A 16,497-nucleotide genomic window follows, 5' to 3' on the forward strand; every position below is an offset into this window, starting at 1 on the left:
TACCATTTTATTATTTCATATATGAAAGATTTCAACTTTAGCAGAATGTGTTGATATGGCTAGACAAGAATACTAAACATACAAGCAGCCATAAAAAATTGTACTAAAAAATGAACAGAAGGTTGCATATCTGAGAAATTATTTCTAATACAGACTGAGTTTTAGCACAGAGGACAACTTCCTATGATTATCAAATGATACAAAAAAAATTATCAGGCCACTGCTTGCATTATTTAGATTGTACGCATTTTTAAACATATAGGGAGAGTGCTGTCTATATCTCTATATGTATCTATTTGCACTATAATTTAACCTTTATTTCTCATTCTTCCCAAGGTCTTTCCTTCACAAGATAAACATTTTTGTCCCAAGCTTTGCCTRCTTAATTACTAATCTAATCTTTATCATATCAAAATTTAATGAACACACTGCTTACAAATATATTTTTCTGTTGTTGCTACTCTGCACTCCAAATCCACACTTCTCTGATGACCTTTATTGTTAGACAAGTAGCAGAACTAACACAGAGACAGATACACTGCTTTTGCTCATATACACATGAAAATACATKAATTTTACATAAAGGAGAAAACCACACACCCTTAGCTTGGTAGCCTTTTGATTCTCCCACTTGTTTACCCACTCCCTATGGGAAATCTACTTTTCTGAGGCTTTCCAAAAGGATTTGTTCTTTCTTACTACACCTTATGGCTGAGGAATATCACCCTAAAATTAAGTTTGGTCACATAGAGATTTATGTGAATAATTTAATATCTCTTCATTGATCCAAGCAAATTTTTAGGTTTACCCTAAAAATGCTATTCCCAAAACTGTTCATAATAGATGATTTTTGTCCACTGTCACCCTTTTCTTGGCATTCCCCATTTCTTACCCAGCTCTATCATATCAGGTCTGTCCCCACAGTTTACTCTCATCCTTGTTATCATTCTTTACTCAGTACCAAAATTCCACCCAACCCTTTACTGTTACAATTTCATCACCAGTTCTCTCTGTTTGTAATACTAGTTCTCTTTTAAATCCTCCTTAGAACTCTGCTTCACCATGCCTTAAAAAAAAGGAGGGAGGGAAAGAGGGAGGAAGAAAAGAAAGGAGATGAGAGTAAAAATCTAACACTGACAATGGATTAGCTGTTGATGTGCTGAGACCACTGCCTGTACTACAGGCTAATACTGTCTCATTGTTTTCTCATACTCCCCCCATCTGTTTGCATCCATCTGCTGTCACTTGTTTTATATTTGGAATTTTAGTATTTTGGAGCAGGGACTGACTTTTTGTTCTGTACGGGTAAAAATCCCACTTCTGTGGGGCTTGGCTCGTGACAAGTACTTACATGTTCTTTGATAATAAAACAACATATATGACAAAAAAAACCCTTAATTATATTCCTTTAAGCTGTAAAAGATCAAATTTGATGCACTTCATCATGCTGCAAAGTCTTTTATTTCCAATACTTCAAAAAGTACCAAAGGAGCATCCATGTGCTCCAGTCATTACAACCAGTTTGCCGTTTGCCCCTTCATGCAAAGAAGGAGAATGGAAGTAGGAGATTTCTGCACGGGTTTTGCCCRGGCTTTACTTTGTTTTCATGGAAGACGGTAAAATTATATGTCCTTCTTTTTCTTTCATGCAAACACCTGAGTTTTATTTAAGCAACTGGGTATATCACATCAGCATAACAACTTTCAGGCCTGGCTATAAACTTGTAAGTCAAAGGACAGAATAACAATTATACTACCTAGAAACCATCCATAAAGCAATTTTAAAGCCTCCCAAACATTTCTCCATCCAACATAGATGGAAATGTTTCCTATAAACATTAGATTTGAATTTGAATTTCCATAGATGTATTTGCAAATGCAGTATATGACACATACATTGACATTTTCTCTCCACAGGTATTCGCAATATTGAATGAACATTACTTAATTCTGCTACTATTACTTTGGAATCAAATTCACACTGTAATTATAAGTACAGTTATATCTTATCTCCGGGTTCATGTAAACCCAGAGATATTATTGTAAAAAGAAATTTAATGGACTTAAATCTCATTGAAAAATTATTTTTGGAGTTGCACACAAGGTCATGCCTAATGCCAAAGTATTTTGATACATAAGTTAACCTCACTTAAAACAGGCATATATATTTTCCTACCCATTTCTTTAAAGAATGTTTTCAGAAATCTTTAAAGCCGTAACATCATTCATCTGAAACCTTTCAGTTTTCCTGCTCTGAAGGTTTTCAAATCCCAAAAATAAAATCTTGTCTCTGGCCCACTGAAAAGTTAAGACTAGGAAAAAGTAGCACAGATTCTCCATTCAGAATAGCCAAGGTTCATTGATAATCACTTCTGCAGAGAAAATAAAGTTTAGAAAAGGCTACCTTCTCATAATAACCTCAACTGCTTTTTCTTTTTAAAGACAAGAAAAAGGGTATCTGTAACAGAGTGCTCAGAAAGCACTATCTTTTAAGATAGGAAAAAAGTTCCAGGTGACATCATTTTTGGCCAAAGCTCAAAGGGTACTGTGAAGGGATACAGCTCTTCCCAATTATTCCCTATATAAAGATCAAAATGACGGCAAAGGGCCAATTCTTAGAGATACTTCATCCCAAATGTGCTGTGTGATTACCTACATACTCACTGCACATGGGAGAAGCTGGAGTTTTTCCAATCAGTGAAGTCACAAATCTTCCTCAGGTAGAACTGAAGTAGAAATCTTCCCCACTCTGCTTTCCCAAATAATTATGACAAACAAAGATCAAAGTGGTTTACACAAAGCAGTGTTTATTCCACGTGCACAACAGTGGATCAGTTGAAAACAAAGTATTATGAAGCCACGTTGGGGTTTTTTTTGAGGGGGTGGCGGGRGCAGGACATGGAGGAAATACATCCTGCTGCCCAGAGTATTAGTTTTGTTCTCAAAGAAGCAGAATGGAGTTTTAAAAGACAGGTCTTTGCCTGTACAAGAAGTCATACCAATTGAATCCAAAATTATTTTTAAACTGGTTCTGACTGCATAAATGCCTAAGCAAAAGCAATTTAAATTAACATATTTTATTTTGCAGTTGAAGTGGGCTAGGAATGCACACCCACTCAGTTACTGTGACTCAGTCAATCAAGACTATCTGCTGTACAAGCTACAGCAGTTTGATTACTTTCAACTGCTCCTCTCTACCTGGAAAGCGCTGAACTGATTTTGAACCAGACAATTCCAGTAAGCTCACACCTCTGAATTTACCCCTCAAAAATCAGCATCACCCAGTGCTAAGTTTTCACAATGAACTTCCCACCCATGTAATTACACCGCCCTCATTTATCTTCAAGTGTATGGTGAGATAGCACAGCAGAGCTTTTTGTGAGTCTCAGTGTCAGGGCATGAGCAGCAAGGGACTAACAGCCTACTGCAAACACACAGCTCCCACAGCTCCCATTTAAAAGAAGGTGGCTCTGCTAGGTGGAAAATAAGCTGGCCACAGGAGAGGAAGCAGTGATCCTACACACTATTCAGTGTCACCAGATCTGGCTGATTTGTTCACCCTRCAACCTTGCAGCAGCTCCAGGGTGCAGAGCAAAGTGCCCTGTGCACCCAAAACTGGGATTGTAGTGGTCACAATGGGGTAAAGTCCATTCAGGACACCTGAGGCCAGCCTGTGTCCTTCCCCATGGCTCAGCTCCACCCAGCACCTCTCTGTCACACCCTTCACTCAACTCTGTTTTACCTTCAGTGCTCCAAGGAAGAGAGATCCCTCATCTCCAAGTCATGCCCACATGGTTCCCCTGCATTTTGGGTGGCTGGCAAAGGACTGAAGCATGTGTGTGCTGCCTCAATCTCCCCCTCTCTAAGTAAAGGGTCTACCTGTTTACACACACACACACACACACACACACACACAGACACTTCCAAATGCCTTCCCCCCAGCTTTCCTCCTAGAACACCCCAAGGAAAAGGGATGGCCTCTGAAGACTCCATTCTATAACAAAACATGCCCCAATGAGAAAGGCTCTATTAGCAAASATGTATTTAAGGCTMTATTAGCRAAGATGTATTTGTCACTGGGAGCACTTTCATCAATACATGAAATAACTTCATTCTCTCCAGCCTTCTTGTCATTCCTGATGGAGTTCACCGATGGCACAAGATCAGGGAGAGAGAAATGCTCAGGTGCRGAACTCCAAAGTCATCTTGGAAGGAAGCAGGGAGCCCCACTAGGGGAAACAATACTATGCCTGGGAAAGAGCTTTACTTGATGTCACAGGAAGGCAGGGGACACAGGTGGGAAAATATCTGTAGGACAGAAGTAACTAGCTTGACAGAGCTGCTGTTTAAAAGTTTTAAACTACAGAACAACTATCATACAAAGTAGAACTGCGTAAACTTTCCAGTGTTTAACTCCAATAGTACTACAAAAATAATACCACAGCCTTGGCCTTTTCTGCTTAAATAACAAATTGCAAGCAAGAGCCAAAGATGTCTATCATTTGGAGAGCAAAAAGTAGACTGAGGCCACACTCTTACTTTACAGATAGCTACAAAGATTACATGAAGATAGGACTGTAAAGACATATCTTTAAGTCCCTGCCAACCTAATCAAGATGGTATTAACAGTGATCTCACACTCCATCTGCCTGGCTAGTAATTTATGAAAAACGTACTTCACTATTACAGGAAAAATATGTTGCGCTGCTTGTGGCCTCAAACCTACTGCAGCAGCTCAGGAACTCTTGGATCGGAGGCCGTGAGACCAGTTCTTGACATTTACCAGGTACTTCCCATGAGATGTGATTCATTCATATAGCAATTCTGTTTGTTTGTTTGCACTACTGATGATCTCATCCTCAGACAGATAAAATAGCTGATAAAAAACTTACAGTCCCTTGCAATTTAGAGTGTAATACCATCCTGGTTTGCTTTTAATCCATGTGAATTCTACACAGGCACTCCACTTAATTTCATGAGATTCTTTTGATGAGTGATACATCCCTATTGTTACACTGATCAGCCAACATTTCTGAAAAAATTAGTCCTTTTCCTGCCAGAAAAACAGAAAAAGTCATCTTGCTTATCAAAACTGATTTTTTTCAATTAATATTGCATGCTTTTTCCTTTAGCTTACACAGCCTAAGATTCAGATCTATAGGACTTGCTAGTTGCAGAAAGGATTTTTTTTTTTTTTTTTTGGGGGGGGGGGGGGGTGGTGGGGGTGGTGATGGTGTCATTTTGGAAAACAATGTGAAATCTTCCCATTTCCATCAAGACAAATTTCAGGGACAGCATTCTAATATCAGAATTACATAATATAACATCTGGGAATCAAAAACCCCCAACAAAAAAACAGTACCAACACACTGGAATTAATTACTAGTTATGTATTCCCTTGCTTAGCAGAACTATCATTTGGATCACCCTTCTAGTTGCTGCAGCAATTGAAGACAGAATATGCAATCACCAATATGGTAAAGCAGGACAACAAAACCCACTGTATTTCTAGAAAAGGTCTTTCTGCTACAAAYTGGAGGGAAAGTATCTAAAAAATACTACCTGCTAAAAAAGAGTAGTTATTATATGCAGAGCAATAACTAAGGAGTAATGGCCTATGATTTACTCAATTCCTACTCAAATGAAACACCTAAAGACATCACTGCTTCCATGCTGAACAGCAACAGGGCAAAACAAGCCTCTAACACCATTAGAAGGTATGCACAATCAACATAATTTTCTAGTGTAATCAGAATATCCAAAGTTTTCCTCTTCTAGCTGGGAGATGAGACATGGGCTTGCAGCATTTTCTTACCAAATAAAATATACAAATTACTTTGTATATACAAAGGTTGAGTCAGTCTCAAGAAAATTTTTTTCAGAAAAATAGGAAAGTTCAGTCTCAGTAGCATTTGTTCCGTCTTCAGCAATGAAGATAAAGGGAACCCTTTCCCTAAGTACAAATAGTCTTGTGGTGCCTATACTCCTCTATAAAACTAAGCACTGCCACTTATTGTATTRCAGTGCACTAACACAATTTTGAAAGAAATTGGGTAAATTTTCACGTGTTCCTCTGAAAGTTTCTAGCTGTGATCTCTCAGCTAACTCAGAGAGACATTTTACCCCTTTCATTTTGTTCCTCAAGTATGTTCATTTCTGTTCATTCCATCAATCTCACTTTTACAGATCAAAAACCCTACAAATTTGTCTTTTAGAAACATTTTTGGAAAACACGTAATCTTCACTTTCTCCAACAGATACACACTTTGTAGCTTTGCTAATATATGCAAATTGTCTGATTGCTTGAAATTACTCATTAACCAGGCTGGAGAGCTGATTACCTGATTATCCAAGAGAAAAATAACTTAGCGTGATTTTGTGTCATTTGACAGTCTAGCTAATTTTCTAATTAATTTGMGTTTTCAAGTGAATTCAGAGATACTATTGAAAAACAGAAGAGGTCAACGATCTGAATAAAGGTAATCTTTCCAGGAATTTTCTTCTTACAGCAATCATTTGTCAAATGCCATTGTTATTTACAAAGACTTCAGACACACACACACATACACACACACACACAAATGAGAACTCAGAATTCCAAAAAACATTTGAAGAAACCAGCGCATGGTTCTTCCATGCTACTGTAAATACATCTTGGAGAGCTGGATGTGGTGCATTAGAGTGGCACATGGCATTAAACTTGCAGTGTTACCAATAAATACTGAACTATACACGAAGCAATATGTAGCAGATAATCTGTCAATGTGCTGAGAGAATAATAAATACTGGAAATACATACTTGCCACTGAAAAGTTGTTGAGTGGATATGGCAGATCCACATCCTGGGGCTTCTCCTTATAGCCTATGAAAGAGCCATCTGTCTTTAGCAGGAAGTATCTTGGCCGCCAGTTTTTTATATATTCTCCTAAAGGAGACCAAAAAAAAGTTCATTAGCACTGTAAAAAAAAAACCCCAAACTTGAATATTAAAAGACATATCATATTATCAGCATTGAACATTAATTATATAAAAATCTTTTAGATGTTTTCAATTTACAGAGAAAACCTTYACTTTCTCCAAAAGAAGGGAAAATTGAATTGCAATGTTAAGCCTGGACTGTACAATGATGCCTCTGGAATAAGAAGCTACTAGCATGGTACACTAATACTGTACAATTCTGAATTTCATCATGCTGTACTTTTCAAATATCCTACATGCCTACACCATAAACGAATCAAAATTTTCAGGGGAAAAAAAAAACAAAACAAAACAAAAAATTCAAAACTCTGCAGCTTGACTTTTAATAACTAAGTAAAATCCAAACTATGACAAGGTAGAACTGCTACCCTGCTGAATAAAAGTCATTAATTTCCTCAAAACATACACTAAGCAAATATAAAGAAATTGAGTGTAATGGAAAAACCTACACAAAAGATAATTTAAAAATATAATAGAAAGCAAAAGGAAAAAGAAGTAGAAGCTAGAAGCCAATTACCTTCCAAGAGTAAAGTCCACCAATAAACCTACCATGCCACCTTTTCTTTACCCCAGCCTGAGTAAACGATTCTAAAATCTATGTGGAATTTCAGATCAGAAACATATGGAACACATCAGCCATGACACAACCCCATAATTAATGCTATTAATTAAGCAGTTATTTGCTATTAAGGATAAAAAACTTTTTTAACACTATCATACTTYACAATGCCACACCAAAATCTCAGCAACAATTTCATTTTTAGAGTGCAATTACTCAGTAAAAATGCAGGTTAGTTTAGATCYGCCCAACTTCCCTCATCCTTGATTTCTTGATATTCTGCAGAGTAAATAATGAGTATTACTAAAACTTTCCACAAGTCATGGTTTCATCATTTWAAAGTGAACATTTTCAGAAAAAAGAAGTGTATTAACAATGTAGAATTTCCAACAAGGAACCAAGGACTTCTCACCATTTGTGAAATGCTCAGAATGAACCATCCCAGGGGCTGCACTGGTCCTGGGCTAAGCCTCAGCCTGGCAGTGCTCTTTACCACCTCAGCTCCCTATTAGCTGTAGCTACATGGCTTTTAGGCAATTCAAAAGTCAGAAATAATTTTGCATCCATCTAACATGGAGGTTACTTCATTAAAGGGTAATCTAAAAATTCATTAATGGCACCTTCACCTCTCCATCACAGCAATCAACCCTCACTGAAGTCGAAGATGGSAATTGCTGATATGGCCTTGATGAACTTGAGCCCATCTTGTAAGGATTTTGACAATACACATGGCTGAGCAAATCCAACTGCAGCCACTAACATGCCCARTTTTCAATGTGTATTTAAGCAGAGGCGAGTAGAGAATAGGAGATGGAATAAACAGGACAAAAATTAACACTGGGCTATTCAGGCTGGCTTACATAGCAAACCTCTTCCTGTTTAGTCCTGCTCCTAGACAGCAGGGTACTCACTTGACTGTGTTAGATAGACATTTTCACACAGGTGGAAAGAATTGGCAAAGTCCACGTGGGACTTAATTTGACCACTAAATGAATAGAGCAGACACAGCACTGGTCACATTTGTGTTGATGCAGAGCTTAACCTCTGGTTCTAGTTTGTCTGGGAACATCCCTACTGATACTGCCAGTCCGAGCTCATTTCACAGTAGGAAATTCCATTGCATGAAAGCATGCAATAAAAACCCAAGTGAAAYGGGTATGAGATACTTTGTAAGTTGAAGAAGAAACACAAGTGCAATATGGGAAACCAAATGTGTAACTTTAATACCAACACTAATGAAAAACTATATCAGCATTACATGAAAAGCAATAAATTAAGTTTGCTGAATACTTGAAAATGAAATAATCATAGGCTTAAGTCAAGGGATTACTCATATTTTACAAATATTTAAAATAYGTCCTGCAAGAAAATTGCTGAAATCTGCACGGACTCAAAAGTTAAAGCCAAAACAAAACCTCACCTATCAGATCATCCAACATAAGTTTTTAAAATATTAAAATCTTAGTAACTTTCTTAAAGAGATGAGAAAGCGAATCCTCTGTATTTTTCTCATAAATTCTATCACATTTCACTGTAAGAGTGACTGTAAGGAGAGAAAGTACCTTTTACTGGGTTTGCATTGTATCAAGATCTCAGTCTTATCTATAAGGCAGGCATCTAAACCTACTGAAGAATTCAAGGACAGCACAGACAACATCAGCATGCCTGAAGCAGGTCAGCCACCCGAGGGCTACAGTTTCAAAGAGAGTCCTCTCTTCTGCAAGGAATAAACTGCAGAGGGAGATAAGCAGAGCCTGCTCCAAGAATCAGGGCTGATAGGGTAAGTACCCTTAATAGACACTCAGGAAAGAATGGCAGCCTCTGTTTGCTTACACACACTCTCCAGAACGAAACCTGCCCGGAAAGGGGACCATTCTGACAGATGGCCTTACAGACCCAACACACTCTTCATTGCTTACTCCCTCTTTACCTCTCAGGACAACGTTCTAGATTGGGTAGACCCAGCAGCAGCCGAACACAGGTTCTCTTAATCAGAAAACTGAGCCGATTTTTAATCATCCTCTGAGTTATGCAGMCAATTTTATGCCTGGAGAAGAACCATTAGAAGAGCAGAATAGCACTTCCAAGCTCCTCTGACAAGTGTTAGCAACTTGGACAAAAGCTAATCTATGAGCAGAGTTGTACCTCTGTCTTCGCTCCACAAACCATAGCCAGACACAGAAAATGCAATTTAAAAACAATTGTAGAACACTACGGCTTCATAAGGAGCCATTTATTTCTTTCACAGATATATTTCTTTGAGGAATGTTTCTCCCAAGTGGTTTCCCAACATGAATCATGGTCAGACTACTTTTTCAAGACATCTATACAAACACACACACACATACACACAGAGATCCTGGTTTCACCCTGAAAATAGCAATATTCCAATTCCTTTCCAAGGTCTATATGTGAATATTTATCATCTGCCCTATATTTATTTTGTAATTTAATTTACAAATGGGTGAACACTTTTGAAGGCTGAATAGTGGTATCAGTGAACACTTAGTGGCTCAAGTGGTTCAAGGGCTCTCAAGATGCACTCTAGGTGCTCTCTTCTAACTGCATTCCTTTTACATAATCTGCCTTAAGAGAGAAAAGCATTTTAGTTCATATGTCTTAATGTATGTGCTTATTGATTTGCCTTGGAAGAAATCCTCCATACAAAAAATGCTAAAGTAAAGCTGAGTATTTGWAAAGAAAAAACACTTCCACATGTCTTCTAACTTAGCAGCCCTGTATTTAAAAGAAAAAAAAAGGGTATTTCTCAGTACTACCAACATTAAATACTTTTAAGTTATTTGGAATGTATGTTTATTAAATACCTCAACACAAGCAAACTAGAGGAAATTTACATGTGAAATTTATTAATTCAAGTGAAAAGTAATTCCATGAGAGAGGAGAAGACCAGGCAGGCTAACCAAACCACAAGATATCCTGACAATTTAATAAAATGGAACTGCATTACTTAAAAAAGCAGTGGATCTACCACASAGGATTAATCGGTTTGTACCCTGCTTCCTGCTGAGTTAATGTAAGTTAAATTATTATTTTTCCTAAATTTACACCCTTCTAAGTCGAAAACCACATTCTTTTAGGAACTGTTTATTGGACAGTAAGAGGAGGCCTCTAATTGCAAGCACTGCAGCAAAGAAAGCCAAGTAATTCCTACATTATTTTAATTCTAGGCAAAGTTTTTTAAGCTACTTGAGAAAAGTGGCACTAGAATATGTATSTCGCTGATACTTACAGACAAGAAATACATACACACAGACAAAATACAGATTTTATATTGTCAGAGTCTGCTTTTTTAACAACTACTGAGAAAACACACCCAAAAGGTTAAGTAAGACAGCTGAATATTCTTGAAGCACATGAAAATTCGAACTGATCTTCATGCAAAAAGCACCCTTGCAACATGCAACTCTTTAATTAACGTTGTRTTTAATAATACACTGGCTAACAACAGTAACAAAGAATACTTAATGAAGGTTTGTTTAGAACATGACCCTCRCGGCTGCCTCTTTATCTGCCTCTGTACTGCAGCCTCAATGATTCTTCTTTTTTTGCCTTTGACAGCCAGTAACAAGAAACCTGCCTTCAGGATATTTCACAAAGTATGTTTATTCTAGTAATGCAACGTTGGTAGTTTTCATACTGTTCAGAAGCTTCAGAAAGGAGAGCTTTCTAAGAAATCATATATGAGTAGTCAAAAAAAACCGTGTCAGACAAATGTAGAACTCAAAAGTTTCCAATTTTTTTTACTTTACCTCACAACTCAAACTCTCTCCTCAAGGATGTATTTCACCCCAGATTCAGCAGTTGCTATTGTTAGTCTCATCATTTGTAATCTTTAAGCATATGGAAATTTAGCAATTATTGAAAAATTATTCAGTAATTTAAAATTAATCTTCCTATTTAAAAATGTAATTTAAAAAAAACAAACACTTTTGCAAAACATCTACATTTTTCAATATGTAAATGGTTTCAGAGGTGTGAAGGAAATGTCTTTAATATACAGTGCTGATAAGCAACAGAAACCTGAGTTCAAAAACTTGCTTCCTTAAAAGAAGCAACAGCTGCCACACAAACATAAGTGAGATTTAAGGGGAAAAAAAAAAAAAAAAAAAAAAAGAAAAAACCCTCCAAGAAGAGAATACACCAAAATTCTGCCTCTTGTCTGTTATTATCAATTTAGTCAAATGGATTTAATATAAATAATACACAAACATTGTCTTCCCTGCCTTTTTTTTTTTATAATTTACTCAAGGCACTTTTTTGTTAAATCAAACTCCCTACAATAACATTTAAGAAACAAAGGGGGGAAAAGGGAATTTATCTTAGAACATTAAGCAACATTGTATAAAAGTAAATAAAACAGCTATATGCAATTTTTCTTCAAAAGAAACAACGGTAATTAACATCAGGTCAAGTAAAATTATCGGAAATAATACCAGTGGTTTTGAGATTGAATTTCCTTACCTTGGCCCTCTGAGGGCAGTGTTACCTAACAAACGATCGGAAGCATCAGCAGACTATTTGATTAAGTCAGTAGACACTAAGTAAACGCAAAGCACTTCTGCTAGAATATTTACTTACTTTTTATTTCATTATAAGAAATTTGAAGCACAGTTCAAAGCTACTGTTAAAAATGAATGTTTAAAATAACTGTAAAGTATACCTATCCTCATCATTTATGTCCATCAATTTAAGTGTGTAATCATGTATTATGCAAAGCATTTTACAAAGTCTAACTGCATAACAAAAAATTAAATGAAACTGTGATTTTTCCTAACATGCCTTAGTGTTTTAAAAGGTATTTTTATTAGATGCCCTCTCATAAGTATTTGCTGGCAGTTCAAAGAAAAGCAGAATTTGGAACTACTGCTTTTTGATTCTCTCTTACACTGTGAGACAGTGATTATTTATTTATTCTAGCTGTTTTCCCACAGCTCCCAGTAATGCTGAATGACATTTTGAGCACATCTGTACTTGCATTTGATAAATTAATTTTTCCATTCCCAGCTGAGAAATAGGAAACATTTCACGCTACACATGGGCATTGGCTTATACCACAGCTAGTTTGCCAGTAAGTTTCTTGTAAATTGGGAAGTTTAGGTGAGAAAGTTCAAGTGCCTCTCATTGTCCACAATAACACACTGATCCAGCTCAGACAGAAGACTGGTCAGGTTATGTCCAGCTAGTTACAGGTATGTGACCAGAAAGCAATGAAAACCCCACAGATGTTCACATTCTGCAGAAGGCAGTGARCAACCTCAGGTACGAGCTCTAGGAGTGCCTCAGCTGAGCCGTGAGGGAGGAAAAAAGGACAACCCTCGGTCCTCCATGCCAGCCCAGATGCACCGAGGAGCTGGCAAACACKAGATTCTTTGTTCCTGAAGCACTACTGAGGAGTGACCAAAGAGAAAGGCTCCTGCCAGCCAGGCAGATTCCTCCCAAGCAGAGGTGCAGCAGCAGGCGGGGAGAAGACACGGAGCAGCWCTCTGTGGTTTCAGGGCACCTCTGTAGCTGAAGTGATGGGGAGGACCAATCTCCCCCGTGGAAAGGTTTTCTCTGCTCTCACTGTGGGGTTTTCTTCCCCCTTCCCAGGTTTTGAATGCAACRTACAAACATATCCCAGGGCTCTAAGGTTCAAATCAGCAGCCACCATGGCTTTTTCATCATGACTGGTGGAGTGAGTCATTGTCCTGACTTGCACAAATGCAGCAGCATTTCAGCTCCTGCTATTTATTCAACGCTTTCCTGTTGCATTAATAATCTTTTCTCTAAAACATGCAAAAGATCCAGAGAATGGTATTCAACAACAGAGAGACAGACATACCGTTATTCACACAAAATGCAGTTTTCAAACTGGGCATCTACAAAATCTACTCAAAATTACTGATGTGTCTTGGCATCGCGTGGAAAATAAACGTTCATTTTCATATGCATGAAATTTTGTCCTTTTAAAAAATCATACCAGAAATACTGAGTTAGCTGACATCCTGATAAATTGAGAATTGACCTTAACCATGCCCATTTTGAGCCAACAGGAAGAAAAACTTGCCAGTTTCAACATCACTCTCACTTCCCCTTCATTCTTGAAGGATAAGAATTAGAACAATAAATAAATTAAACAGCGATTGCTATTAGCACATGCTGTCTGGAATAACGGAGTCCTGTATTGCATCAGCATCTCTGAGCAACAAAGGTGATCAATATTTTCTAAATATGCCTGCTATTCAGGAATAGAAAACCAAGTATTCTGTATTCTGGAAATATTTAGGAAYGCTGCTCACATTTTCTAAATTTCTATCTTGCACAAGGCAATATAAGCACAAAAGCCCAAAAACACTATACTATTTAGCTGCTTTTCAGAGCAGTTTTTCATTTTTTAATAACGTTGAGATGTATTTGTGGTAAATGCAAAAAAGCATTTCAAATATTGTTTCATTTATTTTTTTATAGCTAAAACCTYAATATTCTCAGTTCTTTTAAATTTTTATATATATTTTTATATAGCACTATCAACTTCAAGTGGTACTTTGTATAATAGAAAAAATATTATTCTTTTCTCTGCATTTCTCAAGTGCTAATAGACCAAAGGATCCATTTGAGGTTTTTGAAAATATTTTAAGAGTAGGAAAAGTATTCAAATACTAATCTATAAATTACAGTGAATAGGACAGTCACTTGTAGCAGCAACAACTAAAATTTGTGTATTTGGCACAAATGTATTAAATCAGATGATTAAAATATAAATGTTTTTACATGTAGCCAAGTTGAATTAAACATTTTCTTAACATTACCTACTTATAGCCTTTTGTAAAACACTTGTTTACACAAGAAATTTAAAACTTTCCAATGTTTGCAAAAGAATACGGTAAGTTTGGCAATAGCGTTATCATTCAACTGAGTTTCTTTAACAGATCCACGTGTTGTCAAAAATTATGTGACTTTTGCCCCCTTAAAACTKGTACACTTGCTAGCATGTTTTCACAAAGCAAACTGTCTCAGTTTTAAAACTGGCACATAGCAATAATTTTAAAATAGCTCCTCTGAACTTTCTCCTTGTCACTAGGTGTGCTCCTAGCCTCAAACCTTGCCAGGTGCCAAAGAGCCAGCGCCAGCACCATTCACCCTTGTTTCTTCCCCAAGGCATATCACTGAAGTCAAAGTTTTCACTGTAGCATTTGCAAAGAATCAGTACGAGATAAGCCCAAGAATCCCTCAAAGTGCTTGAGCTGGACCACCCCATTACTGCTGCCCACATCAGGAGATCTCTTGGGTTGCATGAAATGCTTCATGATATGCAGCCATGCAGCATTACCCAGAGTGAATGAGCTTCACACCAGCAGTGATGGAGCATATAAAACACCACAATTCTAGGAAGAAGAACCAAAAACCCAACTAAAAGGCAAAAAACAATCCTCCATTGCAGTGCTGGCTACTCTGCCTAGCCTCAGATGCAGAAATCAGTACTTGGGCAGGGGAAGCCACACCCAAATTTTCAGTTAAAACTGAGATAATCCAAAACCGACATCTCCCACTCTGCCACAGTGATGACAGAAGGGCACATCAAGTGCTCCCATCACCAGTTTTTGTTATCCGTGACYTACAGATGCCTATTAGACTTAAGATGGAAGACACAATAAAAAGCAGTTCCTTCACTTTTGGTAAGGGCTTGGTGGGAAGCACAGGTTAGGTTCATTCCAATAATATTTAAGTCATACTGTGACTGACCAAAAWCCCTGATACATACTGGTAACATGAAGACATGTCTGCAATCCAYATCCTCAACGCACCTCAACCACTGTTTCATATTCCATTTTTCAGTTCAATACAGATATCTGGATGTTAAAGGTGATGTAATATTAGGGAAGAAAATTCATTATTTCAAAGTTTCCGGTTTTATCTTTAAAGTAAGAGATTACCTTTATAACAATGCTTTCATTTAGCCCTTCTGAGCTAAGTTAATTTCCCTCTATGCTCGTATCCTTTCTCACATTTGTTTCACAGTATCCTGGAAACTCACCATAATCACCAAACAAGAAGTAAGAAAGGATTTTAGTGAAAGAAAGAAAACCATATTCCTATGGAGAAATCCAAATMAATTTTTTGTGCAACTGTCATACAGGAAAATATAAGTTATGCCTGACCAGCTCCTTGCCTTCAGAGAAAGAACTGAAAATAAGATCAAGCAAATTAGTTGCTAATCTCATTCTAACCCCTAGCATACTCCATAATACCAGACAATCACCAATTGGCACTTTCTGCATAAGAAAAGCTCAGGATGCAGAAGTAGGGGTATGYAACGCACCAGTCTTGTGGCAGACAGACAAAGCTATGTAAGAACTTGTAAAGCACCTGTCCCCCAAATGTCTGAGACTGAAATAACTGCATTACTCTTTCTGCTTCCACAAGTACCAAATTTGTTAAGTTGTTTTGGGGTTTGTTTGTTTTTTGTTTTTTTTTTAACTCACCACACGGAGAAATCAAAAGTTTCCTTCCCTACTACAAGAAAAGGTTCTTTTTAGGAATAAACAACAGAGGGAGGGAAGATATTAAACTCCTGAACTAATTAACAGAAGTAAAGGAGGCAGTGGGGGACAATGATAATTAATATGTACCCTCCTCCTAACCAAATCTCCACATACATTCATTCTGTATATGCACACACAACAGCAGCATCATAAACCGTCTCAAGTTCTTGCCATTATTCAGTTCGACATCTGCACATGTTTATGCGTCTCTCCAAACAACCTCTTGAACACCCTGCTGGAGCTGTCATTTTTTTCTTCTCCCTATCTGGCAGATGGCAAGTCAACAATCGGCATCAACAGCAGCCGAATATCTCCCCCCTCCATCCCACCCCCCTAAACAGACACAATAATAACTTCTTTGTGCTTCCCCACAATGCAGCTGCTTAAACCATTTCGCTACAAGGCTGCTTTGCCTTAA

General features: G+C 37.4%; 1 protein-coding gene across 1 annotated transcript in view; it reads right to left on the reverse strand.

Moving 5' to 3' along the window:
• Positions 1–16,497, reverse strand: part of AKT3 (AKT serine/threonine kinase 3) — a 133,700-nt gene that overhangs the window by 59,578 nt on the left and 57,625 nt on the right. The window contains exon 2 of the mRNA XM_057389746.1: positions 6,799–6,924. Coding sequence (XP_057245729.1) covers positions 6,799–6,924 — 126 coding nt within the window. The remainder of the gene's footprint in view (positions 1–6,798; positions 6,925–16,497) is intronic.

The sequence above is a fragment of the Malurus melanocephalus genome, unplaced genomic scaffold (genome assembly GCF_030028575.1).
Source record: "Malurus melanocephalus ecotype Western Australia unplaced genomic scaffold, MMel_1.1 scaffold_19, whole genome shotgun sequence".
NCBI classification, from domain to species: domain Eukaryota; kingdom Metazoa; phylum Chordata; class Aves; order Passeriformes; family Maluridae; genus Malurus; species Malurus melanocephalus.